The sequence below is a fragment of the Centroberyx affinis genome, unplaced genomic scaffold (genome assembly GCF_046629955.1).
Source record: "Centroberyx affinis isolate AG114_WGS23_722 - 3 ecotype Tasmania unplaced genomic scaffold, CSIRO-AGI_Caff_v1 ptg002495l_1, whole genome shotgun sequence".
NCBI lineage: Eukaryota > Metazoa > Chordata > Actinopteri > Beryciformes > Berycidae > Centroberyx > Centroberyx affinis.
Window position 1 is genome coordinate 300,750 of NW_027280721.1, and position 27,399 is coordinate 328,148.

At 43.2% G+C, this 27,399-nt stretch overlaps 3 protein-coding genes across 4 annotated transcripts; 2 read left to right on the forward strand and 1 right to left on the reverse strand.

Moving 5' to 3' along the window:
• Positions 1-1,355: 1,355 nt before the first annotated feature.
• LOC139656540 (RNA polymerase II elongation factor ELL-like) lies at positions 1,356-11,374 on the forward strand. The gene is made up of 12 exons (XM_071534155.1): positions 1,356-1,718; positions 3,573-3,617; positions 3,936-4,057; positions 5,003-5,163; positions 6,800-7,089; positions 7,623-7,747; positions 8,241-8,730; positions 8,861-8,948; positions 9,045-9,111; positions 9,643-9,814; positions 9,925-9,969; positions 10,085-11,374. The coding sequence occupies exons 1-12, from the start codon at positions 1,584-1,586 to the stop codon at positions 10,217-10,219; spliced, it is 1,875 nt and encodes a 624-aa protein (XP_071390256.1). The 5' UTR covers positions 1,356-1,583; the 3' UTR covers positions 10,220-11,374.
• A 316-nt stretch (positions 11,375-11,690) lies between these two features.
• On the forward strand, positions 11,691-15,172 carry d2hgdh (D-2-hydroxyglutarate dehydrogenase). 2 transcript variants are annotated; one of them, XM_071534142.1, is made up of 10 exons: positions 11,691-11,824; positions 12,223-12,598; positions 12,704-12,761; positions 12,844-12,983; positions 13,233-13,426; positions 13,575-13,743; positions 13,965-14,108; positions 14,225-14,367; positions 14,564-14,729; positions 14,877-15,172. In XM_071534142.1, exons 2-10 carry the CDS (start codon positions 12,262-12,264, stop codon positions 15,137-15,139), a joined length of 1,614 nt encoding a protein of 537 aa, XP_071390243.1. In that variant the 5' UTR covers positions 11,691-11,824; positions 12,223-12,261; the 3' UTR covers positions 15,140-15,172. The 2 variants fall into 2 exon arrangements, with proteins under 2 accessions (XP_071390243.1, XP_071390244.1); XM_071534143.1 differs by having other exon boundaries at positions 14,564-14,725; positions 14,877-15,020.
• Positions 15,173-16,818: 1,646 nt separating this feature from the next.
• Positions 16,819-23,411, reverse strand: acvr1l (activin A receptor, type 1 like). Its single transcript, XM_071534144.1, has 10 exons — positions 23,278-23,411; positions 22,309-22,392; positions 21,801-22,055; positions 21,411-21,622; positions 20,931-21,030; positions 19,670-19,816; positions 18,729-19,004; positions 18,025-18,222; positions 17,802-17,932; positions 16,819-16,958 (listed from the first exon to the last, which is right to left on the reverse strand). The coding sequence occupies exons 2-10, from the start codon at positions 22,379-22,381 to the stop codon at positions 16,827-16,829; spliced, it is 1,524 nt and encodes a 507-aa protein (XP_071390245.1). The 5' UTR covers positions 22,382-22,392; positions 23,278-23,411; the 3' UTR covers positions 16,819-16,826.
• Positions 23,412-27,399: the final 3,988 nt, after the last annotated feature.

Sequence of the window (27,399 nt, forward strand, 5' to 3'; positions counted from 1 at the left end):
CCCATATTAAACGATACGCCAACATGTAAATCAATATTATCAGTAGTGTAGTGAGTGCATGGATGTGGGTAAGTGTAGTGCAGGCAAAAAGTAAAATGAAAAGCAAGCCTAATAGAACCCAAAACCCCAACTAAACCAAGGTCCTGCTGTCAAGGAGGAGAGAGAGAGAGAACTGACTATCCAGCCCTCTTATATAGCCATCAGGAGGAATTAATTCAGGTGTGGCTCATCTGAGTCAGGTATGGCCACTCTGACTGCCTCCTACCCAGGAACAGGAAAACACAGGAAAAACACACAGAGCCACAAACAGAGGGGGGAGGAGTCGTCACAAGTCATAAGAACACCATGATGTTTTCTATCAGCAAGAGAATGATAGGACACTGATCCCTGACCTTGAATAGCTGAGCATATTTTAATTAGTCCATGAGTCCCACCTTGAATAGTGAGCTTTTATAATATCAATATCAAATATGAGAAAACGGGGTTTAACACTCGGCTCTCTGGGAGATTGAGAGATGGCTGAAATATAATCTGTGGTGCAGATTATATCACTGCAAACTCAGGAGGTCTGCTCTTCTGTCATGTACGTATCATATAAAATGTAACATATCATCTAAGAGAGTGTACTATTGTTATTCCCCTGATAGTGGACACTTTTGAAGCCCTGAAAAACACAAATAGATACTTTAGACCAGGACTCAAGGACCAACTTTGGCCCTCCACAAAAGGTCCTTCCCCTTAACTATTCTGTTTGTGATCTACTGTATTTTTATTCAAATGGCATCTAAGATTTGATTTTGAGAGAAATAACTAATTACAGGCATATCTGTGAGCAGCTTGATCAATAACACAATGTTTTACCTGTTACATGTCTAAGTAGGCCTAATAAGTGTGTCCAGTTTGTTACCCATGTAAATTTTTGGCCCTTGGCCCGCTGTGCTAAAAGGTTAGGGCGCCCCTGCTAGCATACAACTAATAGTTTTATTTCCCTCAATGTTCCATATATTTGTTTGATTTTCCACGTGTAAATGAATCACAACTGTGTTACAAGTGCGCGTGGGGCGTACGTGCGTGCGTGTGTGTGTGTGTGTGTGAGAGAGAGAGAGAGAGAGAGAGAGAGAGAGAGAGAGAGAGAGAGAGAGAGAGAGAGAGAGAACGCTTTGGCAATATTGCTCATCTGACATTCATGCCAATAAAGCATACTGAATTGAATTGAGAGAGAGAGAGAGAGAGAGAGAGAGAGAGAGAGAGAACTATAGAGAAATAAGTGTGTGTGTGTGTGTGTGTGTGTGTGAGAGAGAGAGAGAGAGAGAGAGAGAGAGAGAGAAAGGAAAGCGATAGATTGTAAAGAAAGAGAGAAGTAGAGGTGGTTGCGTAAGCTGTACGTAATCGTTTATTTATGTCTCCTGGCCAATAAAATCTGTCGTGAGTTCAACCGTCATGACGTAATGCGATCTACCCCAGAATAGCGCGCGGCGGAGCAGCCACGGAACTGCTCTGCCTTTCTTCGGGTCTAATGTGTGTGTTTTTATGTCGGGTCTGTGTATTTCACGATAAGGCGGACAGCTGGAAGTTACTGCGGGATGTCGGTGCTGAAGGAAAAACAGTGTTACGGACTGTCCAGTCGTAAACTGTGCGGCGGCGGTAACATCTCTGTTTTTCATGTCAAACTCACTGACAGCGCGGCAAGAGCCATTGGCACCTTTCAAAACGGCAAGGTAACGTTAAGCTAATGTTATTTCAAACATTTCCTCTTCGTGTGACTAAAATACACAGCCACGGTGAAAGTCGTTATTTTAGGTCGTGAACAGGACTTCCACAAAAAAAAAAAAAAATGCTGTGATAAGGAAGAGACGGGGAAGGCGATTTCTGCTTTGCATTTGAGCTAAAGTTAACCAGTATCTTCCCTCTGTTGTCTGATACCAGCCTCCTTTTATGAAATGGAAATACATGTTGCATAATGCAATGCGGAAACGTGTCCCTGTGTGATGATGCTCGTAACAAGCTGTTGGGTCGGGTCGGTACAAGCTGTTGGCAAGTATTACGAATACAAAGCAATGCTAGAGTCGAGGAGAAAGGGAAGAGAGAGAGGAGGGGGGGGGGGGGGGGGGCAATGGGAGGGATTTTTGGGAAGGGTGACTGACGAAGATGCATCTGAATACGAGCTGGAATTAATAGTTATTCGTGTGTTGGATTATTTTACAAATCAGACATACAGCTGCAGACAGTATCTAAGGCTTGGGGATTGGTAATAGTCATACAACTGGAAAAGATATGGAGATAGACAGAGAGCATAGACAGAGAGATGCACAGATCGACAGAAACACAATCAAACATTTGACCCAATTTAAGCCCATGATTCAGATTTCAGACACTGCGGGAAGTGGAGGACTGAGCTCAGCAGGCACCCATTTCCACTTCCCCTATTCAGCAATTCCTCGTAATTCTGACAGAAAAGTCCTCAGTGAGGAAATGTAGAGCCATCCGTTTCTGTTGAAGGGTGAAACCACATCCAGTTTTGTTCCTCTCAGATCTCTGCTTTTCGCTTAATGCTGTCATGATGAGAGAGAGCGAGACGGAATCAAGGGAAAATACCTGACTCTGAGCTGAATCTCACACACACACATGCACACACACACACACACACACACACACAATACTGTTGCTGTGCACGTCCAGTTTCTATTCTTAGTCTTAAGTGTGGCTATTCATAACCCACTTGATCACGCAGACATGCACCAAAAAAGACACCTCCACATGTAGCTGGGCCAAACTCTAACTGGCAGTCACTCTCAGCACCCATCAACAGGTGGACTCACAAATCCTGTCCATGAAAAGGTCAATTAGATTTTATTCATCACCTACTTCCCATTCATGTTCGGAGATTATCGCTTTGGACTGTTATTGCCGCAGCTCCCCATAGGCTAGTTCAGTTTCCCTCACCGCTGTGTAGGATAGGAGGTTGTGTTAAAAGTCTCTAGTCTCATGTGACAAGCCACTGAAATTTTGCTGATGAACAGCAGGTCATAATGGCCGCAGCAACACTTTCAGTGCCCCCTGTTAGATCAAATTGGATTTATTTAAAGTGCACTTTACACAGAAGTGTCACAATACGCTTTACACAGAGAACAAGAACAATACCCTGTGGAAAGAAAGCCAAATGGGTAAAATAATAACAATCGCAACACCATAAGAGAGCAAAACAAAAAGCACTCAGACAAGCACGACACGGAGGAGAAAACAGAACTCGACAGGCACAGCGGTATACAGACACAACAAATAATCGGGCAGCAGTGAGGCGCAGTGAGTAGGAACGGCGTTGTTCAACTGGAAGGCCTGGCTGGGTTCAAACCCCCGTAACAAGTGAGCACCCGCTCTGCTGAAGTGTCCTTGAGCAAGACTCTGACTCCCCAGCAGCTCGAGGGCCGCCACTCTGTAGCCGTAGCTCTTATTGGGATCAATAAGAGTATCACAGTCAGGCCTTTTGATGTATCTGTCTGTCTGTATGTGTGCCTGTGTGTGTGACTCATTCCTCACAAGTCAAGTGATCTTTCTTTTTCTGTGTATTCCAGGGCCGGTTTTCCCAGCCCACTATCTGTTTCACTGAGAACGAAGGGGTAAGAAGAACTGGTCTTCATATCATTCATTTATTAATTTGACCTCATAAAGGTGTTATAGATGCTGAATGTCTCTCTCTCTCTCTCTCTGTCTTTCTCTCTCTCTTTTTTTTTTGTTTGTCCTTTTCTCTGTCTCTGTCACTCTCCCCTTTATCTGTTTCTCTCTCTATTTCTCCCTTTCTCTGTCTCTCTCTCTGTCTGTCCCTTTCTCTATTTCTCTCTCTGTCCCTTTCTCTATTTCTCTCTTTGTTTCTCTCTTTGTCTCTCTCCTACTCTCTCTCTCTCTCTCTCTCTCTCTCTATCTCTCTCATGTCACAGAGAATCACCATCCCTTGCTCAGAGGACAGAGGTGAATTGAGGACATTCACCTTCGCCTTGACTAATGTTGCCCGCGACAATCCACATGGAAGCTTTGACTGCGTCCAACATCTCGGCACTGGGTAACACACAGCAATGGGAATAAATAATTGTATAAAATACAGGAATAGCCTACAGTTTATAATCAATCGTGAGTAATGTTTGCCAAATTAAAGCTGCGGTGGGTACGTTTGAGGAAAAACAGTAAGACAAACACCCCAAACTCCCCCACTCACCTCCCTCCTCCCTCCACTCAGCTAGTGGCAATGGGCGACAGGTGATTGACAGCTCAGAGCGAAGCCCTGCTGCTCCAGAGTTTGCCTTAATTAGTCAGATGCCGAGCCACAAAATTTACTTTGAACGCAAACAGCAGAGCAATGGCGCTGTCAGTCTTGCCAAGATTCTGACATTTTATCTTATTCATTCATGTTCACCCAACACGGGAATTACTTTTGCTGAATTCAAACAAAATGTCAACTTATAAAGCCTACCTGCGGGGCCACAGTGTTATGTGTGAATATGTAGTGTTTACTCTGTAATTTATGTATATCATTTTATTGCACTTGGCTTCTGAATGAGTTTCCACATTTTAGAATATCTCCAATCTCGCAGCTCTGTGTGAAAGCCACCCTGCTGGCAGCTTTTCCATATAAGTCTCTCTAAATGTCAGAGAACACCCAGGGTTCCTGTGCAGGTCTGGAAAGCGTGGAAATGTGTGGCAAATGTATGATAACAGCTTTTGTAGCGCTAGCCAGATTGGCACACACATTGTGATATTTGTTGTTGTGAAAAATCAAATAATCTTCATCTATAGAGCGAGAAGGCGTAGTTGACAGTTACATTGTCCAGCTGATATCCGTGTACATTCCATTGAACACCAACACATTCCTTCACCTTCACATTCAGTCAAGCAATTAAAGACTCTGGAAAAATATGGAAATTGAAATGCAAAATGTATCTCAGGAACCCTGAAAACCCTGTCAGATCACTGACTGTACTCACTGTCCTCCCTCCCTCCCTCCTCCCAGTGCTGCCGAGGAGTTGTCTTGTGTGGGGGTGATTCAGAAGAAGATGACAGTCAAGGCTACAGATGACTCGTACCATCAGGCCCAGCTGAGCATGGCCAAGGCCGAGGAGGAGATCCGCAGCCGAGGGGCCATTGTCATCAAGCAGGAGGGGCGCTTCCAGAGTAGGAAATATATAAAATACTCATGGGTCATATAAGGGTCTGCATGGTTATACAGCCAAGCAGTCTGATTGGCCAAGATGTGTTCCTACTGTGCTGATAATATCCATAAAGCACAGTTAGTTGATTAGTTAGTTATTTTATTGGTTGCTGACTCTTGTGTTTTCTCCTGTTTTTTCTTCTTATGTATGTATACCTCAGTGAGAAAACTTGTCACACCATACACATGCATTGGTATTTTACCCTATGTAAAAGTCATAATACCCTGCAGGGGATTCTTTACTTTGAATATGGGTGATTATCGCTATAGTAAATTGATTGAAAGGCAAACACACTAGTTTTGCTTGTTGAGTGCTGGTTGCTGTATTCTCCATTAGTTTGTACTTTTGGAACCTTTGCATATGCTGCTAAGTAATAGAAAGGACTTCAGCAGAGAGCAACAGTATTTTACTTTTTTAATCTATACTTGAATAAACACATACTGTATTGGCAATATCTTTTAAAAATCTTAATCACAAAAAGACATTTCATTGGTGCTCACACATGGTTGTTGTTTTACAATGCATTTTTTTCACAATTTTGACTCTGTAATTGACAGCAGATCTTGGCCTCTTATGTAGACATATGTCATGAGAATGTGACAATTTTGAAAAGGGCAAAAACATTTTTTGAAGGACACTGAAAGTTTACATATCCACAATCATACATACAGAATACACATTGAGAGGCAGCCATGTTGTTGTCTGCACACACACAAGTTAAATGATAAACTGGAAATTGGTAGATTAAATTGTCAGTGGTGTGTGTGTTGTAATTTTAGTTTACAACAAACTGGCACCAAATACACACAGTAAAACCAGTGATTCAGTCTTTTTGTGTCACCGCTGCCTTTCCACTTCCAACCACAACCACGTCCTGCTAAACAGACATATTTACCTCCGTCATCTTCTCCTTGTCAACGTGCGTGCACGCACATACACACAAACGCTAGTTTTGATGCTTTGTCAGTTCAGATGAAGTCTAACTATAAGAAAACTTCCCCTTTCACAACGGGCTTTTGCAAGAGTCTGGTTATTTCCTGAATTAGATAGCAGAATCTGCTCACTAAGGGTTCTGTAAGTGTTTTTAACCCGGATGCGGTGTAAGTCAAGAGGAGAAATGAGGCCTCTTTTCTTTCACCCACAAGCTAGGGAGAAATATGATAACCCACTAAGTCCTCTTCCTCTGGTGTCTGATCTTAGCATATTTTATTTTATTTCATTTATCCAGGGAAAGTCGACTGAGAAGGCAAAAAAATGCTCTTTTTATTTTGCTCAGTACAACCCCAGTCGTCTGCTGCCACCGAGCAGCTGCACTGAGCAGTTGGGGGTTTGCCCAAAGGTTTGCTTTGCCCAAAGGCACCTCGGCAGTAGTTGTTGAGCTGTGTCATTGTCATTCACTTTCCCCACCCAGATTTTCCTAGCCGATTTGGGGATTTGAATCATCGCCCCAGTGCTGAACAGCCTGTTAGGAAAAAAGTGTACACCATTTGAAGTGGTTGTCTTTGATGTTAGAAACCTCAGTCAGACCTCCACCATCTTATATTTTTGCATTTATTGGGTAGTGCACTTTTGATCTGAGATTTTCTGGTCCCTCGCAGGCAAGAAGGTAATGGTGCGAGCCCCGGCCCCTGCACTGGCCAACCTGGCCAAGCCCCAACAGTCCTCCCTGTCCCTCCGCGGCAGCCTTAAGAAGGATGTCATCATGTCCAAGACGAAGAAGGTTGCGTCAAACAAGAGTGTGTGTGTCGTGGAGAAGAGGCCGCTCAGGGAGAGACTAACCCACCTGCTGGCTCTGAGGCCGTACAGGAGGCCTGAGCTGATTGTGAGACTGCACAAGGATGGGCTGACAGCAGGGGAAAAAGACATGCTGGACACCCTACTGCTTGAGGTGATTCCTTCTCTCCTTCAGTTTCAGTAAACCCTCTAAGGCTCCAAAATGTAACCAAACCTCCGACCAAATACAGGTCTCATTGGCAACATTTCTTTTCCCAAGAGGCGTGTGAGTAGAAAGATTTGGGAGCAAAAGGAAAGAAAGGAGCTGTGAAAGTAATCAAGCTGCACATGCACTCTTTCAGTTACACACTTCTTTTGTTATGAATTTTTCAGTTCTGTCATTAAATTACATATTACAGTTTTGCCATTTAGCTAACCCTGTTGTCCAGAGCATATTACAGTGATTATTACAGCTGTTTGTTAGACACATTGGCTGTTGCAGGGATCAAACCACCATGACCCTGAAAAGGATTTATCAAGTAGAGAAAATTAAAAAAAAAAAGAATAAATAGACTGAGGTAGTTCTGAACTACTGCTTCACTGACATCTAAATGAACACTGAAGTGAAGTCCTTGCTCATGTGTCAGAATTCATGGCTGATTGTTTATTCTTTACTCTGTGTCTGTGTGTGTCTGTGTTTGTCTGTAGGTGGGCCAGCTCAATAGCAGAGACAGCACATACGTTCTAAAGGACTGTCTTTATAAGGAGCTGCAGAAGGACTGGCCAGGATACACTACAGGGGACCAGCATCTTCTCAAGCGGATCCTTGTCAGGTAACACAAACAAGCATATACTAAACCTGCCACTGTGTTTTTATATGAGGAAAAAGTCTACCATTCACCCTAGAAGGAAAGAATTAATATAAAAATGCATTGTTTCCTCTGTAATTGGTTTGTTTTGGTTCAGTGTCCGTCCCTGTTTTGGTCCTCATGCAAGTTGCACCACCAAGACTTCTTGTTTTAAAACTTAATTATGATAAAAGCACATTTCTAAACACTTGACTTAATTTAGATTTTTAAGTGAAATATAGCTTAATTAAATTGGGTTGTTAAGTTTACAATTTCTCTCACAGTGGTAGTAGTCTTCTTGTTGTGATGGCCCAACACTGCTGAATGACTGTAGATGAAGAATGATTTGGTGGTACGGTGAATGTTAGCTAGCTGCTGAATGGCCAGGAAGTACTTTTCAAATTTTCTAAGCAAAGCAAAATATAGATGTCATACCAGGTGCCAGGTGAGGTTAATGTATCATCCCTTCACTGTGCAGGAGACTGTTTCAGCCGCAACAGAGCCTCCTGTTTGTCCCTGAGGCCCAGGTCAGCCCGCTGCGAGACACCCCCAACTCCTCCCCGGCACACGCCCACAAACATTACGTCACAGAGGAATACACTGACCCACTGGCCAGTAAGAAGCCAAGGATATCCCACTGGTCCAGCAAAACAGCCAGTGACAAGTCAGGATCCAGGCCATCTGAACCACGAGAGGCTCCCAAAAACGTTCCTGCAGCAACGGAGGACGACAGCCGCAGGAACTCGCTTGACCCACGGAAGCTTTTTGACTCCTTGTCAGTGGTCTGTACGCAGGAGGCAGATGTGGCCAAGAGGCTAGAGCCAGCTCCCTCTGCTCCAGAAGACGCCAAAGGCTCAGGAGCCCTCCCTCAACCCAACTCTGATCGCCCTCCTTCCCCTCCGACAGTCCCCCATCTGGACAGACACACCACGAAAAGGAAGAAGAGGAAACACAAACACAGAGACCAGGTGAGAACAGTAGGCCTTGAGAACTACTTTCTAGTTGCCTTATGGTTTTTGGTCACATGTTTCCATAGAGTTATATTAAAATGTTATCATGTGACGCACTGGTGATTGGGATTTGTTATTGTTTTTTAAGGAGAAGGATAGAAGTAGAGACAGGGAAGGACGGAGAAAGCATCACAGTTCAGAGGATCCAAAGAAGAACGTTTCCCTGGACTGCACAGGTGAGTGTTGTCACTGCTGCTGCTGAATTGTCACCTCAATGTCAATGATTCAATATTTTTTTTTATTGATTTGCGATCTTTCCTTCTCTCTCTTAGAGGCCAGTGGAATGTTGTATGACTCTAATGTGCTTCAAGCAGCCAATGACACGACAGATTACTTAATGTAAGTATGCCTTTTATTGGTAGTGGTACACCGATTGCAGTATTGGGCAAATTCCAGATTGATAACACTTAACACATGGTATTGTTGAATGCCACAGATCCCAGAATTGAGTGATAGCACTATTTGATGATATTGGAATTATGTTTTTTGACTAATTCCACTACACAAAGTGAATGGAGGATGCCATTTAATTAGGTTAACACAAAATGTTTCCAGTTGTCTGTTCTAACATTACCGCTTTAACTATTTTCCATAGATCGGTACAAGGTATCTGCAAGTGCTTAAAATCGAGCACTGATTCTTGTGTGTGGTCAGCAAAAAGTGGAATTATTGGTTAAGGGTTTCAGGGTTTTTCAGTGTTTATTTATGATCCCATTAATTTCTAATGAGAGAAAATACTGTTCTTGATCTCATTCCCGAGGTTCACGCTTGTAATGTTTGCCCAATATGAAACCTTTACAGGAGGTCCCTAACACAGTGCACAGGTGGGTACCTTACTGACCGTAGTGTCCCATTACTTTCTCTGCACAGGAAGTACACAGTCATCTGCAGCCACGACCAGAGACAGAGCTACAAACAGGACTTTAACAAGGAGTACAGCGAGTACCGAGATTTACACGCTCGCATCGACAGCGTGACACACCAGTTCATGGAGCTGGACACGCAGCGCAAACGGCTACACCGCAAATCACAGAAATACAAGGTAACACACGGAGAACTGCAACACTTAGTGATTTAACAGCAAGCATTAAATACATCTACAGTGTTTCAGAGATGGGATGGCTATTGTAACTCTGTGTTTCTCCCTTGCAGACAATTCATAATCAGATTGTACAGGAGTATCGCAAAATTAAAAAGGTAACAAACTCCTTATATATAGTTTGCCCCTTTTCAGCCCAACATTGCTGGATGTGACAAAAAATGATTCCTCTGTTATGCTGTTACATAATCATGTCTTCTTTGGTCCCTTTAGTCCAACCCCAACTACAACCAGGACAAGATTCGCTGTGAGTATCTACACAACAAACTGTCTCACATCAAGAAGCTTATATCAGAGTACGACCAGCAACAGCTCAGTATGGACTGTCCCTGTCCCTGTCCCAACTGAAGCAGCTGACTCAGACTCCAGCACCAACTAACTCTGACAGAGTACAATAAACCCTCTCAGGCAGGGGTGGTTCACACTGCTGAGCTGAACCACACCGAGACGGATTCGATGGGCATGGTTAAACATAGCCTCATAATACCTGCTGGAAATGTCAGTGAGGTTATGAGTCACTTATAAAGCGCAGCAGGGGTACGTTGTGAAAAGGGGCCCTACAATATGAGAGCCTCTCTCTGAAAATGGTTTGACCAATGGTCCACCACTACATAGACATGCTACTGCTGCCAAGGATACAGAGAGAAAAGACAGTTTTACATAGGCTCTTACAACTAGAACAGACACATATGGAGGGGAGGTGCTAAGCAAAAAAAAAAAAAAGAATCAACAACTTGCAAGCGAGGCACACACTCGCCCCCAGCTCATGGATTCCCAATCATACCACACATTTTAGTTATTTTGTGAATGAAATGTAAACATCAGTTTGGGTGTTTGCTTGTGTGTCATGTTAGCCATGTCAGTGTTTACATATTAAGTTGTCTTCGCTGTCAGTACACTTTAAAGTGGTAAGAAATAGGTATTTTGTAATGCTAATAAGTATAAAGAGAGTCTGGAAGCATGAGATAACTGCACCCTCTACATACCCTGATAGCCCACAGGTATGGCAGGGTAGGGGCCCTTATTCCCCAGTTTAATTCTCAGAGCAGAGATGGGAGCTGAGATGCAGATGTGGACGTCCTGAAATGACATCAGTCCTTGGATATTTGTTGGGTTTGGTCAATTGAGAGTTTGTAACAGTGTTTTTTTTAATGGTTCAAGCCTGATGTAATTGGTAATCCCTCCTGTAGGTATTGCCACTGCCTATTAAATGGCTACTAATTCTGAACTGGATTCATAGTATTAATTCTGCTGTTATCCATTCATGTGGTTTTACTGGAAAACAGAAGACTGTTATGTTGAAGCATATGTGAACTAAAAGTTGTATTCAGGGAATTTACAGTATAAGCTTCAGAAAAACTCCATTTTAAAAATGTTTTTGTTCTCAGAGTGCTGAATTCTGTCTGTTCATTACTCTTGGGTGAGGCGGTGAAGAAAAGAGAAATCAATAGTTTGTTGCATGCTGTGTATTTTATGAAATGCATGATTTGACATTTTGTCTATTTGAGTTTTAAATAAATTAATTTATACTACAGCGTTTGTGATTCTTTTCTCATTTTATAATACAGCATTTGTTTTTCTTTTTACCTACTAGATTTAGCATGACAGGCAACAGGCGGTTTAAAAAAAAAATGATTAAGTGAATTTACAGTAATAGTAAAAATTTGCAAGTGAATACTAGTGGCCAATTCTTAGTGACATTTGGCTTCTCATTGGCTCGATCTGAAAGAAGGATTCTGATTGGACCATTCTATCCGGCTTGACCTCTCACCCGCCGAAACTAGCAGCTTCCTGCTCTAGCTAATGTGCTAGAAGTAAACACTGAATGTGACATCTTATCTACATCTTTGCCCTTGAACTTTGTGACACATTTCGCATTGCGACATGCTAAGAATAAAGACACATGAACCGAAAGATGTGGTTTGTCCGGTGGCCTGCCTGTGAACGTTAATGGTAAGTAACAAAGGTATTGCCAGCTAACCTGATGCTGAAGAGTTTGCTAACCTAGCTAGCTGAAATGACTGCCAGCTTCTGTCATTCTAGAAATTAAACTTATATTATGGTGGTAAGTGGTGTAATGCTACATAGTAGTACTAAGTAACGCTAGCTACTGAAAATGCAAATTAGTTCGGAGTGAAGCAGCTAGCTAACTAGCAAAGGTTAGCTACAAAACTGACAGGTGAGTGTGAGCTTTTTGACTGGATGATACATTGAAAGTTGATTAGAGCTGCGATGTAGCTGTTTCACTTCCAGCTCCACCCCCACTACCAGGTATATAAGGACGATAAACATCTGTTGCTTTGAGAGGTTTAACAACAAGACTGATGATCCACCCCACTCCTTTTCTGCAGCCTGTTTACCACCTCTAGACACAGAGCCTCTCTCCAGGCATGGCTGGGATTTTACACACAACACTGGGTCTGAGGACAGCTCTCAGATACCTGAGCCCCCACTGCACCCTCTCGTCTCCAGCCAGACGTTTACCTCTAGACTTCCCCAGGCAGTTTCTCTCACCCAGCTCGGGGCGATGTGGAGTCTGCTCTCGGAAGCTGCATGCTGGGGCAGACGGGCCCAAACCGTCCCCTGCTGCAGCCCCAGAAAGGCTGCCTTTCTCCAGAGTAACTCAGGAGGATTTGGCCTTCTTCAGGAAGACACTACCAGGCAGAGCCATCACTGACCCGGACCTGCTGGAGGCTAATAATGTTGACTGGCTCAAGTCAGTGAGAGGTGAAGCCTAGACCCCAATTCAGCTTATCCCACACGAAGATGTATTTCATTGACTAATTAGCTGAGGTTCATATCTCACACTTCCCGTTCATGTTTCTCCTGCAGGTTTCAGTGAATTGTTGTTGAGACCTCAGACTACAGAGGAGGTGTCTCAGATTCTCAGGTAAAGAAGAAACGGTGGACGGGTGGATAGATAAAGTGAGGTGGTTATCAGGTGCTTAGGTTCTTTTATTCCCTTCCTTTAGCTACTGTAACAGTCGTAACTTGGCGGTAAACCCTCAAGGGGGCAACACCGGGCTGGTGGGGGGCAGCGTGCCAGTCTATGATGAGATCATCCTCTCCACTGCTCTCATGAACAACATCCTTACCTTTGATGGTGTCTCTGGTAGGTCTCTTACTGGTGGTCTTAAATTACTGAAAAGTTTCATCCAAAATGAGTGTCACCTACTCTTACAAAATAATTGACAGCACAAAATTGACATTACAAATTACTTTTTAAAAGGTGGTGTTTAACTTGCAACGACACTGTTGGTTGACACAGTGATGAGACTTTTACTGGATTCTTTGTATTCTAAAGATAGTGAATTTCCTCCAAATGGAATTATAGCATTTTTTTTCTCGGTCTGTCTGTCAGGCATTCTGACATGCCAGGCAGGCTGTGTCCTAGAGAACCTGTCACTCTACCTGGAAGAGAGAGACTACATCATGCCGCTGGACCTGGGGGCTAAAGGCAGTTGCCACATAGGGGGCAACGTGGCAACAAATGCAGGTGGGCTCCGGCTGCTGCGATACGGCTCCTTACGAGGGACTGTGCTGGGTCTGGAAGTGGTGAGTGGAGCAAGTAAAGAGACATTAGAGAGACCTTTGATGTTCTTTAATGAAAAATATCATGTCAAAACAAACTAGTACCCAAATAGTCAAGAGATGTTGTGATTTAGATGGTAGGGTTTTATGTGCATGTACGTTTTGTGTCCAGGTGTTGGCAGATGGGCGGGTGCTGGACTGCTTGGCCACTCTGCGGAAGGATAACACAGGATACGACCTCAAACAGCTATTCATAGGGTCAGAAGGCACACTGGGGGTCATCACCGCCGTGTCCATCCTTTGTCCACGGAAACCCAAAGCTGTCAACGTAGTCTTCCTGGGTAGGATTCCCTCATGGCCTCTCACATCAGTAAACCTTACAACCTGTCTTCTCTTTAAAATTTTACACTGTTGTTGGCTGTTGTTGCTAAGCAGGTGTGCAGGAAATGTAGGAAATTGTGTCACAGTTTATTTATTTTTAGCTGTGTTCACCTACATGTGCTTGTATTTATTATCAACCTAATTCTACCAGTCAGTCAGTTGTCTCTGTCTCTGCTATTAGGCTGTGAGACATTTGAGCAGCTGCTACAGACATTTCAGCTCTGCAGAGGCATGCTGGGAGAAATCCTGTCAGCCTTCGAATTCCTGGACAGAGGGTGTATGAGCCTGCTGAATACGCACCTCAAACTACCTAATCCCATCACAGGTACATGCACATGCACACACACACATACACACACACAAACATACACACCCATACACACAGTCTCTAAAACAAGCACACACGCTCACACATGCTAACCCTTTGCGTCCATCCTGCAGATTGTCCATTCTACATCGTCATAGAAACAGCTGGATCCAACCCAACCCATGATGAGGAGAAGCTTCACAACTTCCTAGAGGAGGCGATGACATCATCAATGGTTACTGACGGGACTGTGGCAACTGAGGACACTAAAATCAAGGTAGCTACTTAGAGGTTACCTGTGACCCAAATTTAGTTAATTATTCTCACCTAAGGGTTCATTAAACATTATAGTATACAAGTATAGTAAAGTAAGAAACACTGGTATAGATGATGATGATGATGATGCCAAATCAATTCCCTAAAGTTTCAGAATATATCAATCAGCCTTTCATTATCTGTCTGCCTGTGTCAAGGCTCTGTGGTCGATGCGGGAGCGAGTCACGGAGGCCCTGACTCATGACGGCTTCACCTATAAGTACGACATCTCCCTTCCTGTGGAGCGGATCTACCAGCTGGTAACAGACATGAAGGAGCACCTGGGGGACCGGGCCAAGAATGTGGTGGGATACGGACACGTAGGTAAGAGCACAGGGCAGCGGAGATCACAACGGGGCTCAAAAACTAGTAAAGATGAAAACTGACTCTTTGTATCAGGAGAGGTAGCAGAATCAGCATCTGAAGTAGTTCTCTTGGCTTGACTTCACCTCTTCGCATCTCTTTCTGCAGGCGACGGGAACCTCCACCTGAACATCACCTCTACTGCCAAAGACCCTGCCCTCCTGGCGGCCATTGAGCCCTTTGTCTACGAGTGGACGGCTGGTTGCCAAGGCAGCATCAGCGCTGAGCATGGATTGGGCTTGAAGAAGAGAAACTACATCTACTACAGTAAACCCAGCCAGGCTGTGGCTCTGATGGGAAACATCAAGGCCATGCTGGACCCCAAGGGCATCCTCAACCCTTATAAGACCCTGCCAGATAACCTGAAGTGACCTCTGACATCACATCCACTCGACCCCAGACTTTGTAGCAGCCCATGTGTTCAGCTACTGCTAAACCTAGTCAACTACCTCTGCTACTCCTGCCACTTGCACCGACAGAGTAGTCTGTTAGATCTGTATAAAATATTGTGTCAATAGATCAATTTTATTTGTAGAAATGTATCTTTTCTGAAATCAAGAAAACCGACAGATGGCTAACCATTAGGCAAGAGTGCAGTAAATGTTTTATTATATATAAAAAAGACAAAGCAACAACATTGTTTTTTTTTTCCAAACAATACCAGCATTTCTTGTGAACAAATACATCTGTAACCCTACACCTAGGCGATTCTGTTCACTTTAAAATTCATCTTGAATAAAACCGGCTTTCCAAATAAAGGTGGAGTGTTTTGTCATGGTTCAGGCAACTTGTACAGTGTGGCAATGATGGGAAATAACGGGAGTAGGTGGAGGCCCAGCTCTCTACAGAAAAAGGGTACACCCCCAAAAAGCTTATACAGTAATGACTATCACAAACTTTCCTTGACTCCTCTCTCCTTGCATAGAAGACAGTTTTGACCAACCACAGTGGCTCTAAACACTGCCAGCAAGAGAGGATGTGAGGAAACTTCCAATTGATTTCATACTCATTATATTCATACTCTTATTATAAGATACAGTCAGTCTAATTCCTATTGGCAGGTACTTACAGTGTGTCTATCCCACGGACGACCCAGATAAACAGATACACAATCTGTATATTCTCCTGTTTTACATAATACTTCTTTCCACACAGCGCAAGCTCAGCGGGAAGACCTTTCCTACTTTTCCCACTATTTATCAACAAAGCATTTCCTACTAGCTCCAATAATGACAATATGGGTACAGAAAGTCCATGTACAGTAAATGCCTATATATGTGTACAGTCAGTTTCACGCACCATCATACATCAGCCTTACACATCCTCAGTAGTGTTGTAGTAGTGGAGATTTAATACATAAATATCATACTATTTTTTTTTTAAAGTTTAAAAACAATTTTCATTTGATTCTATTGGCTCTTTTCCTTTGTAACACATTTGTGTGCGTTGTGTGTGGGTCTATGTATGTGTGGCAATAGTTGGCTTGTTCTAATAAAGCTAAATGAGTGAAATACATCTGATTGTCTCTGAGCAGAATGCCACGACCGCATGCCAAAAAAAACTGGCTGGGCATCAAAAAATAACAAAGAGAAGTATGTAGTGTAGTATGTACACTCAGTATGTAGTGTTTGGTGTGTGTGTATACGAAGGCCTAACCCAGAGCAGTCCCGTATGGGCATTAAAGCATCAGGATGGGTAATACAATATGCCATCAGTGTTCTTCACACTCTGTAACAGTCCACAGTTCAGGTAAGTGCGGACACAGTGGCAACTGTTTTATGTCCCAAAGCAACAGCTGGCTTCTTCTGATAGGACAGTTCCAAACGTCTGTGTGGTTTTCAAGTCAGAAAGAGAGGGGTGGCGATGGAAGGCAATCGGACAGAAAGGAGGAGAAAGCGAGAGAGCAAAAGAAGGATGAAAGTTGGATGACACTTGAACAACTCTTTCCTCTTGTCCTCTGCCCATCCTCCTATCACCTCTTCATTCAGCTAACATCGGGCTCTTCTCCAAGCCGATTCCTGACATCAGGCAGCTGCCTCTAAATCCCCTCTCTCCCTCTCAGGACTCCTTGCCCTTCTCCAAAGAGCTGTGGATCTTGTCCAGGGTCTTTTTGATGCGCAGTGCCGTCAGCCTGGCAGAGGGGTTCTGGTACCAGCACTCCTTCATCAGCTTCACCAGAGCAGATAAAGTCTGAGACAGAAAGGGAGAAACAGGGTGAGAAGGATGAGAAACACAGGGAGAAGCATGCAGCAATAGACTCACAGTGAGAGGGCAAAACCCCATGATCAGTGCAATTACAACAGACCCTTTTAGGTGTGTAAGGTCCTTCTGGGTACTTGCGGAGTACAGCTAACTCACTAGCAATGGTACCAGTCTCTCTTGCGTGATAAAGTTATTAATTTCTTCCATTTTACAGTTGAAGACAATCAGATCTGTAAATATCAACATGGCTAACATCATGACAAGGTCACAAAGGTACAAAATAGATGTTAATATTTGGTTTCCCCGACCATCCAAGTGTTTTGGATGAGAGTGTATGAGTGGGGCTTGCCTTTCCCCATTTTTTGTTACTTTGCCCCAACAATGTGCATTTATTCTCACGGCGTTATATCACATTATATTACATTAACTGCCACTCTTTTCCAAAGCGACTTACAAAGAGTGAGAAGGTAGGGGGTTCAGCTTCAAGGACATTTCGACAAGACACATTGGCTGTTGTGGGATCGAACCTGTGACGTCTCTTACAGAAGGGTCTGTCTAAATGCTTGGCCACCCTGGCACCCCAAGCACAAAGGCTTTGGGAAACTACTTTCATGCAATGTCGCTTCAGCAGCAGGGTGGTGTAATGAGACTGTCCTTTAACCAGAGGACACGGGTTCCAGCTCCCGTGTCGGTAAGCACCCGCCCTGCTGAAGAGTCCTTGAGCAAGACACTGAATCCCTTCACTGTTCTGTAGCCGACTCTATGCTCTGACCTCCTCCCTGTGGAAGGAGCAGGTGAAAAGAGAATCTCCCTACAGGGATAAATACTTACAGGATCAGAGAACCAGCGATTTGGAATGAAGGGCCTCTGCTGCTCCACACACACCACCTTCCTCATATCTTCAAAGCTGGGGTCGTTTGGCACCTGATCATAGAAAGGAGGCTTGTACTCCTCTACAATACCTGAAAAAACGGATTGAGATGGCAGAAATTAGACAGCCAGCAACAGGAGCAACATAACTGGAGTGAGAGGATGCACCACATGTGACACTCACCATTGCTGTATGTGCGTCTTGCTATCTCCCACAGCACCAGCCCAAAGGCCCAGATGTCCACTCTCTTGTAGGCATCAAAGCAGTCTGTCTGAATGGTCTCGTCTAGCACCTCAGGTGCCATGTAGCGCTTGGTGCCCACCTTTGGATTGTTGCCCACATCCAGCAGGTTGTCTGCCTGGGAGTGTGTTACAGCCAGCCCTGTAAGAACCAAAGAGAAGGTGTAAGTGTAGGACTTCCAAACGTTTTGTTCCAAAATGGATAGAAATCTTGATACATACACACATAGTGAAAGATAGAGACATGAGTAAAACAAGGCAACAGTAAACATGTTGCCCCCCACAAATGATGCAGCCCCCCTCGCGGCCAACAACAAATATGTCACCTTGTTTTGATCGTTGCATCTCTCTTGGGATAATCAGTGAAATTTTTAAAATACCAATGAGATGCATCATTGCCCAAATTTTCCTCAAAATCTGATTAGTGGTGTCTGAGATATTCCATTTTATGCATGAACACATGAATGGAGAGACACTGCTCCATAATCTCACAATGACGAATGAAAACATGGATGTGATCAATAGGTTGCTGCATTAATTCTTGCATGATGAGTACGGACCTATGACATAAAGGGACTGAAAAACACTCACAGACATAGATAAACATATAGTAGAGATATAAACAGAGATAGTAGATAAATGACTGACCCAGGTCTGCGATGCAGCAGCGCAGCTCTTTAGTGACCAGGATGTTCTTGCTCTTTAGGTCCCGGTGTGCGATGGCCGGTTTCCCCTCTGTGCCGAAGATCTCTGTGTGCAGGTGCACTAGGCCGCATGCTATCGATGCCGCCATCGCCAGGCCCTCTGACGTCTCCACGGCAACTCGCTGCAGGTAGTCATATAGCGAGCCGTTGTCATGGTAATGGGTGATGAGCCACAGCTGGGTGCTGGAGTTCCGAGAAGTCATGTCAGACGCCATGAAGCCTGGGAGGTGAGAGAGAGAGCAGGTGGCATGAAGACAATGTAGGAGGGAAGGCAAGGATAGAAGGGGACAGAGAGAAGAAAAACAGAGAGATGGAAAGGAAGAGTGTAAGAGATCATTATCAAACTGCAATTAATGAATAACCTTCTATGGTGGATACGTTCCTCTTGCTCTGTATATGGATATATATATATATACATATATATATACACTTTGTTGTTAAACAAATAAGAGAATAAATAGAATACAAGAAAATATAAAGTGGGGGTTAAAAAAAATACAATATTAATTCAAGAGGAGAGACCTGTTCTCTTCTTGAACTAAACTGTCTTTTTTGTAAACAACAGAGAGAAAACAGGCATCTCCAGTGGAAATGAATCCAGCATACAAGAACTGAAACCTTGGGGTATAAAAAATGAAAAATCACATCCTGAAAAAGACCATACCAGTGGTTTTGCATGTTTTAGCCCATTTGCTACACTGCAAAAAAAACAACTTTTCAAACATCTAAAAAAAAAGTATGCTATGCTTTGGAAAATAGTCTGTAATAATGTAAAGTATACGTATTAGAATTGTAGCAAATGGGCTAAAACATAAAAAACACTGGTATGGTCCTTGAACATTTATTTGTGCAGAAGCTTTTGTCCCTCAACTGAACCAGACTCACCCAGTATGTTTTCATGTCTGAGTAGCACTGTATTGTAGATCTCCGTCTCTCTGAACCAGGACTTTTCGTCTCTTGAAGAAAATATTTTTACAGCCACGTTCTCCCCCTGCCACTGGCCCCGCCACACCTCTCCATACCTTCCCTTACCTAGGAAGGAGGGATGAGAGACAATGAGTGGAGAGTAGGACAGGAAGGAAGGAAAAGGACAATACAGAAACATGAGTTTTAAGAGGGTCATCCATTGCATTGTTTGCAGGGTAACATTTGAGAAGTGCTTTTAGTGGTCGTTTCATTCTATTCTAAGGCTACGTTCACAATGCAGCTGAAAAGGCCCAGATTCTCCCCTCACGTGTGACACAGATCTGATGTTTTCTAATGAACAGCAACAAGCCGCATGGGCTACACATTTTTTCGATTCCGGACTGGACCACATTGATATGTGGCAAAAAAAAAATCTGATCCAAGGCTCGTGACCAACATAATTGCATTTGAACGCTCAAATCAAAATGTGGCAGCGTGCCATGACAATAATTAAAAGTTATGTCATTCTCCTGAGACAAGTGTCATAATTTTGGCACCCACAGCAACTTGGCTGAGCCAGCGACAGCATGGAGGACAATGATACATGAATGGAAACAAAAAGAAATAGCTGACTTGACTAGTATTTGGGGAGATGCCTCAACTGAGTTAAAACTGGTGTGTCCTCTTTTGTTACTGTTACCCTGTGCACGCATCTTTTCCACATCGCTGTCAGTTCATATTGGCATCGGATACGGGTTACATCCAAGAATAGATATGAACAGTCATCCAAAAAAATAAAATCAGATATGAGCAGCAATTCAAAACTGAGCATTAAGGACTGTGGTGTGAACGTAGCCTAAGATACAAGACTGAAAGATTCAGAGGATTGGGAGTGCTTGCAGCCATTAAGCATCTTAAAGCGATTCATGTCTGACGCTTTCTCTTGATTATCATGAGGCTAATGATTGCAATTTGTGTACAACCATGTTTGTACTGAGCTGTACTGTTCTGCTGGAGGATGCTTTTTGTTTTATGTTTATGTCTTTTCTATGTTTTCTGTCACATAAATGTTGTGCTGCTGGTGACAAGAATTCCCCTAATTGGGGAATAGGGGAATCATTAATTCAATCAATTGATTAGTCAATTATCTTCCCAATCAAAGAGATATGAACCTGACCAGCAGACTGATTCTGTTCCTTGTTTTATACATGTCTGTGGTCTGATATTGATTTTTACCTACCTACACACTCCATCAGACTGATCTGCCTGGCCACAGTTCTCTGGACAAGGAAGGGAAGACCAGAACCACTGCCTGATGTACAGGAGTGGTCCAACAGGTCCTGGAGACAGAGAAGGAGAATATCACTATAGACCTCTGTGTCAGCCACAGTCTTTAACTACAGAAATTAGGGACCTGATTAAGTCAAAACACAGCAGGAAATAATGGTGAAAATGGTTGGAGTCCAATGTCCAAAAAACTGGAATGGGAGGAAAATCCCCTGAAAAATCATGTCTGAAAAAGAGAAACTGGCAAAAATAACATCAACCATCTGCCCAAGCAAATAATTTCTTATAAGGGAAAATACCTCAGCAATACCGATTTACACTCTGTCAAGGCTGGAGGAGAGCACAACATGAGAGAAGCAATCTCTCTTCACTCTTTTGTGAATCTATTTATATGGCTTCAGCAACACAAACAGCAACCTCTCTCTTTCCTCACCGCTAAAGTGCTGTCTCCCACATTGGAGGTGATGAGGCCGTCTATGGCTCCCTGCTCAGTGTCAAACTCCTGCAGCCTCTGCAGACGGCCATGGTGGAGCCTCCTGCAGGCCAGCACTGACACTACAGACAGCAGAGCCAGAACCACCACAGGACCGAGGACAAAGAGTGCTAGCGTCTCCACACGATAACGTACCGGCTCGCCTTCTGGGGCTGTGGGAGGGAGGAAGGCAGGGATAGAGCATAAGGGAAGAGGGGGGGCGGTGAGATAGTGATTAAGATTTATTATTTGTAAGAATATGTAATGCAGCTAAACAACAAATTCTTCTTTTGTTTGACAATTGCTGAAATGGAGCTAGCTTGGACTACTTCATTACGAGCGGCTATCCACCTGATGGCAGCAGAGGCATTAATGAGCTTCTGGTGGTGTTGCTGTTACACATGTCCTGGGCACAGCAGAGAATGGCCTGGTGGAAGGAAGGAGCTGTGGAGCAATGCAGACGGATTTTCTCCGGCCCCTTCAGGCAGCCGCGCTCGAACACCACCCCGCTGCTGCCCACTTTGACAGAGGAGAAGCAGCGGGCGCCATGGCACTGGGTGGCCTGGAGGCATTTGGGGCTGTCACACAGACACACCAACTGTCCATCTGTGGAAGAGAAGACGAAATGAAGAGTTAACCATTCACTCACGCTCTCTCACAGTACGCAGAGACACACCAGCAAACACACACACTATTGGTTCATCTGAGGAAGCGAGACAACAGAAAGAGTTAACCAACGTTTGTCTCATCCTCTCTTTCTCACACTGGCAAGCTGCCCATCTGGTAAAACATAAGCCAATGAGACATATCACAGTCTCAAACAGTAAAATATAAAGGGGAAAACACATAAGCACAGTACCTGTTCCCTCAGCCAATGTCTGCAGGGCCTGCAGCAAGAGCAGCAGAAGGACTTGGACACTGCAATGACCCATGTTTCAGTGCACTGAGGGGAAGGACAGAGGGGAGAAGACCCAGAGAGAGTTAAAGGGAGTCAGCTCATTAAAGGGAGTCAGCTCTTGTAAAGAGGATGCTCTCAGTATAATTACATTTACCCTCTCTATCTTTTCTAATGAACCTTGCCAAGGCTTTGGGCAGGAATAGGAAGGAACAACTCATTACGGCAGAGCACAAAGAAGCCACTGTATGTCTTTGTCAAAGGGTTCTTTTAACACACACAATGCAATCCATACATTGGTCATAAATAAAACTGCAGCCATGTAAATAACAACCATGTGAAACTCACTTGAACTGGAAATGTTTTTGGCAAAAAAAAAAATGTATGCGTAATGTGTGGTACTCTGCAGAGGCTGTCAATCGCCTCACAGATGCGACTGACCAAATAAACAGTGCTCGAGAAACGTTACTGGTAAAGGTAACTATAATCATATGGTTAGTTAAAAAAAAATATATTAACCACTGATGGCATTAAGAGGAACGTCAGCTAATCTGAAAGGCACTGGGTCTGTTCCTCTGCAGGCTAACGTAGCTAGCTGGCACTGACAACAACTACTTCGCTAGCAAGCTAGCTAACATCATAACAAGTTCAATGTCACAGCCTGCTTCTGACGTTAACTCCTTCACTGAGCTAGGCTAGCCACTCTTCCTAGGTTAAATCCCACACACTGGAAGTCTGGCAGTTTGCTGTAGCTAACAGGCCATCAACAAGCAGTTTTATTGCCCGTCCCCAGCCGCCTCCGAGGCGCCAGCCAGCCAGACGTCTGCCTGCTGCTGCTAGCCCTGCAAGCTAACTGTTACAGCACAAAGCGCAGCCAGGCACCAGGCAATGGGACATAATGTTCAAAAGAGAGCGATGTAAACGTTATCTTACCTGGCACAAACGTAGTACAGCATCTACCTCATTCTCTCATGTATGTATAGTCGCAATTTATTTCAAATAAACTTATGATTTGCGGTGCAAGCCGAAAGGGAGGACCACAGCCCAGCCCACCCACTGGCTGTTTTCCCTTCCAGCTACTCGTGACGTCACCAAAACATTCTCATCAAGATGCATTGTGGGGTAGTGCGAGTCCTCCAACAGGTTATGGGCAGGAATAACGTCACTGGCTGCCTCAGTGATTACTTCTCCGTAAACTTTTAAACTCAATATTTCATGCGCTCAGTTATCAAGATCGTTTCGTTTTTTTATTAGTCATATGTAGGTTAACACATTGTCAACAATACAATGAAAAGTGCTGATAGATAGAAGATATCTTGTACAGAAGCTAATCATGCTTCTGGTGCCTGACGATTTATCTCAGAAGACAAATTCTACTGACCACTGTAATTATTAATTAATAATTAATAATAATTAATAATTATCTGAAAAAACTGGTTGGTCCCCCCTAAGAACTAGAAGGAACTTGCATTGCATTACATTTTTCTATGAAACTCTACTTTAAAAGCTTTCCTCTCTGCTTGCTTTTAAATCCAGTAACTACAGGACCAGATCACAGGACTGGTTCGTTTTAAATACTCCATGCAGAATTTGGCAAGGCAGGGTTCCCTTGCTATGCACCAAGTGGAATGATTTGCAAAAGGCTTTGAAATTAGACTCTCTTGTTCCCCTGGGTGTTCATTTCTGACATCATCTTTGATTCCTGTAATTGTTTCAATATAGTCTGGTTTAAAATATTTGCCTTGATTCATGTGATTGTATCCGCCCATCTCTGTTTGTTGTTTGAATGTTTTTGGTACATGTGACTGTTTTTGGTACTTTGTGCTCAGGTCTCGTTTGAAAAAGAGATTTCGATCTCAATGAGACAAACTGTCTGATTAAATAAAGGATTCAATCAATCAAAGAAGCTATGGAGAATAACATCAAATGGCTCATAGCTAACTTTTGTAACCATGAACAAATGTTGCCCCAAGACCAACATAGTGGAATAGTTTGACTGGTAACAATTTTTTAACAATTTCCAGACATTTCAGCCAGTTATTTTGGGTGACAAGAGGGTTTTTATTGCTAGGTCATAACTAAAGTTACAGTAATCACAGTGGTGGAAAGAGTAGCCTACTAGAAAGCCCTACTCATGTAAAAGTATTGTTACTTTGCTGATATTTTACTTTAGTAAAAGTACTGGTGTAAAAATCTACTAAAGTAAAAGTTACTGAGTTACTTTTTAGAAAAGAAAACAGATGTGATCTTTCCCATGCAATTCTAAAAAGATGTGAGTACAAAGTTCAAACTAGATTCTTTTAATTAGAAAAAATGGAAATTACAAAATAAAGAGCAAAAAGTAAAGCCAGATTACTCTTCTCTTCTTTGCTGACTGGCCATTCACGGCAAAGAGCTCCACAATGTGTCAATTTACATTGGTCCATTATTTCTGTTGCTTATGGAGAGCCACAAAATGTGTCCTCTGTAATGGATGTGATTTAAAATGTAGCTAAGTACAATACCTCAGTAAAAATGTACTTAAGTAAAAGAAAAATGACTGACTTTAAGAAATACTCAGAAAAGTACAAGTACACAAAAAAGCTACTCAATTACAGTAACATGAGTAAATGTAGGCTAATTACTTCCACCCTTGAGTGATCATGTGAATCATATCCTCTTTCACTGAGTGAGAGAAGAGAAACGTATAAGTGAGCACATTGTTTCAGCTATAAGTACAGTCCAAGAGAATGTCGTAAGACCATTCCCATACAGAGTGCAGATACAAAACGACAAAGCACAGGCAAGACGAAGAGCCTGCTGAGAGAAAGAGTCAAGGAAGGTTTCTTCTTTGACAGATAATTAGGCTAAAATACCGCATTATTCTCCATAAGCTTCTTCACAGAGCTATTTGTAGTATATGCACAATCAGCTGCAGCAATAAATTGTTGGATGAAACTCCATACTTTTAGAAATCATTTTTTATGCCACCCTATAGAGCCTATTATTACAATTATACAATTTTATGACACATTATAAAATAGTGGGAAATGCTCATGATAAATGGATATATGACTTTACTTACATTATCATTTTAGAAATAAAACAAAGGCTGATGAACAGAAATTGAGGGTTCTCCCACGTTTCACATTGCTGAACATTATGACCCACTATGAGGAAACTGATAAATCACTTTATATTTATCAAACTGAGTAAATACAGTGTTAGAGGAGGGTTGAGTTGGAGTGATAGGCCTCTCTAATCTAAGCCCGCCTCCTCCCACTACAAGCTGTATGACGGCTCGAACAACTGCAACACCTTAAGTGAATTCTTGCCTCGTACCCTGTGAGGAGAACATCAGGGAAAGTTCATGGAATAAAAAAAAAATCTATCCTTACAGCTCAGTCGGTGAACATTCACCCCAGTCTCCCACAGCAAGAAAAAAGAGAATAATTGATGCTGCACCCTAATGTGTAACACCACACAGATATACAGCTAGAGCACAGAAGCACAGAAGATGACTGTATTCAAGTTGGTTTCTGGTGATAAGTGTATATTTTCTGATTTGGAACTGATAGTGCTTCTATAATATACAATAATCTTGCTATGAACACTCAGAAAGAAACTTTGTACAAGATGATAAATTCATCCTCCCATTAATTTTTAACACAGCAGCTCCAGGCTGTTTAGTGGAAAGACATCACAGGCCACATCGCACTGGTTCTCTTGTTTTTAGCTTTGGGACAGTTGTTCATGTTCTCTAATACTGCCTGAGCAGCTTTAGGCCATAACAAAAACTAGTGAATTTTTAAACAGATAATAATAATTTGAGACTCAAAGTCTGTTTGTTAATCCGGTGTAACGCTTATTGTTTAAATTGATCTTTCTGAAACCTCTTCATTTCTTCACTGTAGATTCTTTTTTTTGTGGTGTGTTTCCGAATGCCTAGAGCCAATATATGGGAAGATGCACAGACAGAAAAAAAGTATATTATCATTGCATATCTCTGAATGAAATGCAGTCCACATCTAAGCACTAAGGTTCTGTGACTGATTCAAAAAGTCTCTCAGTCTCTGAAGCATGTATCCGGGTCTCAACTAGAGCACTGCTATGTAAGCTCATCCACAGGGCCAGGATCAGATATCGACCCCCCCCCCACACACACACACACACACCCACAAACCCTCAAAAATAGGAACTCTAACTAAAAGGAGGATAAAAACCTGTATGACCCTTAAACTTCTGACATACAGTTGGGCAACATTGCCACATCCAAGCGGATTAATTTTACTTGTCCGTTCCATAAAATCTCTGTTTGGATTTATCGAATGCCTCACACAGTTGGTTGGCCCAGTGGCTTTTTAGAGAAAATGTCAGAGTGTGTGTAGGTGTGTGTGTACGTGCGCTTGTGTGTGTGTGTGTGCAAATGGAGAGAAAAGGGAGAATTGTATCAAGTAGCCGATATGTTTTCCTCCACTGGGTCCTGTGGCCCTGAACAATAGCCAGTGCTGTTTGCTCTTGCTTACCTGGGGCTTTAGTCTCCAGTGAGTCGGAGCAAGACCCAGCCAGGATCCATTCTCCAGGAACACAGCTCCGGCACAGAGAGACTTTGTCTGCAGCTTTTTAATTAAAGACCCCGGGTCGACGCTCCGTGCCAGGTGACCTGAACCGCTCCAAGCCTACATGTGTCTACCATCTATCCTCTCCGCTGGGGATAAGTCTCAGCGGATAATTGGAGGAGAAATGCTATACTGCTATCAGGAGATGGAGGAAGGATTATCTACTGTGGACTTCTACTTAAGAGCAGGGGATGGTAGAATAATGTAATGTTTTCTTCTTTGTACATCCAGCCTCCCTGCCTCATTCTCCCACCTTTTAACCTCTCTCTCTCTCTCTCTCTCTCTCTCTCCCTCTCTCTCTCTCTCTCTCTCCCTCTCTCTCCCTCACTCTCAGGTCCAGGTTATAAGAGGGGGATGAGGTGGGTCAGTGATTTTTTTCCACCCACTGAACTCCACCTGTTCCTCCTCTCTGGTGTATAGAGAGATTGTCCTAAGGAGGTTTCCCATCAGAGTCGAC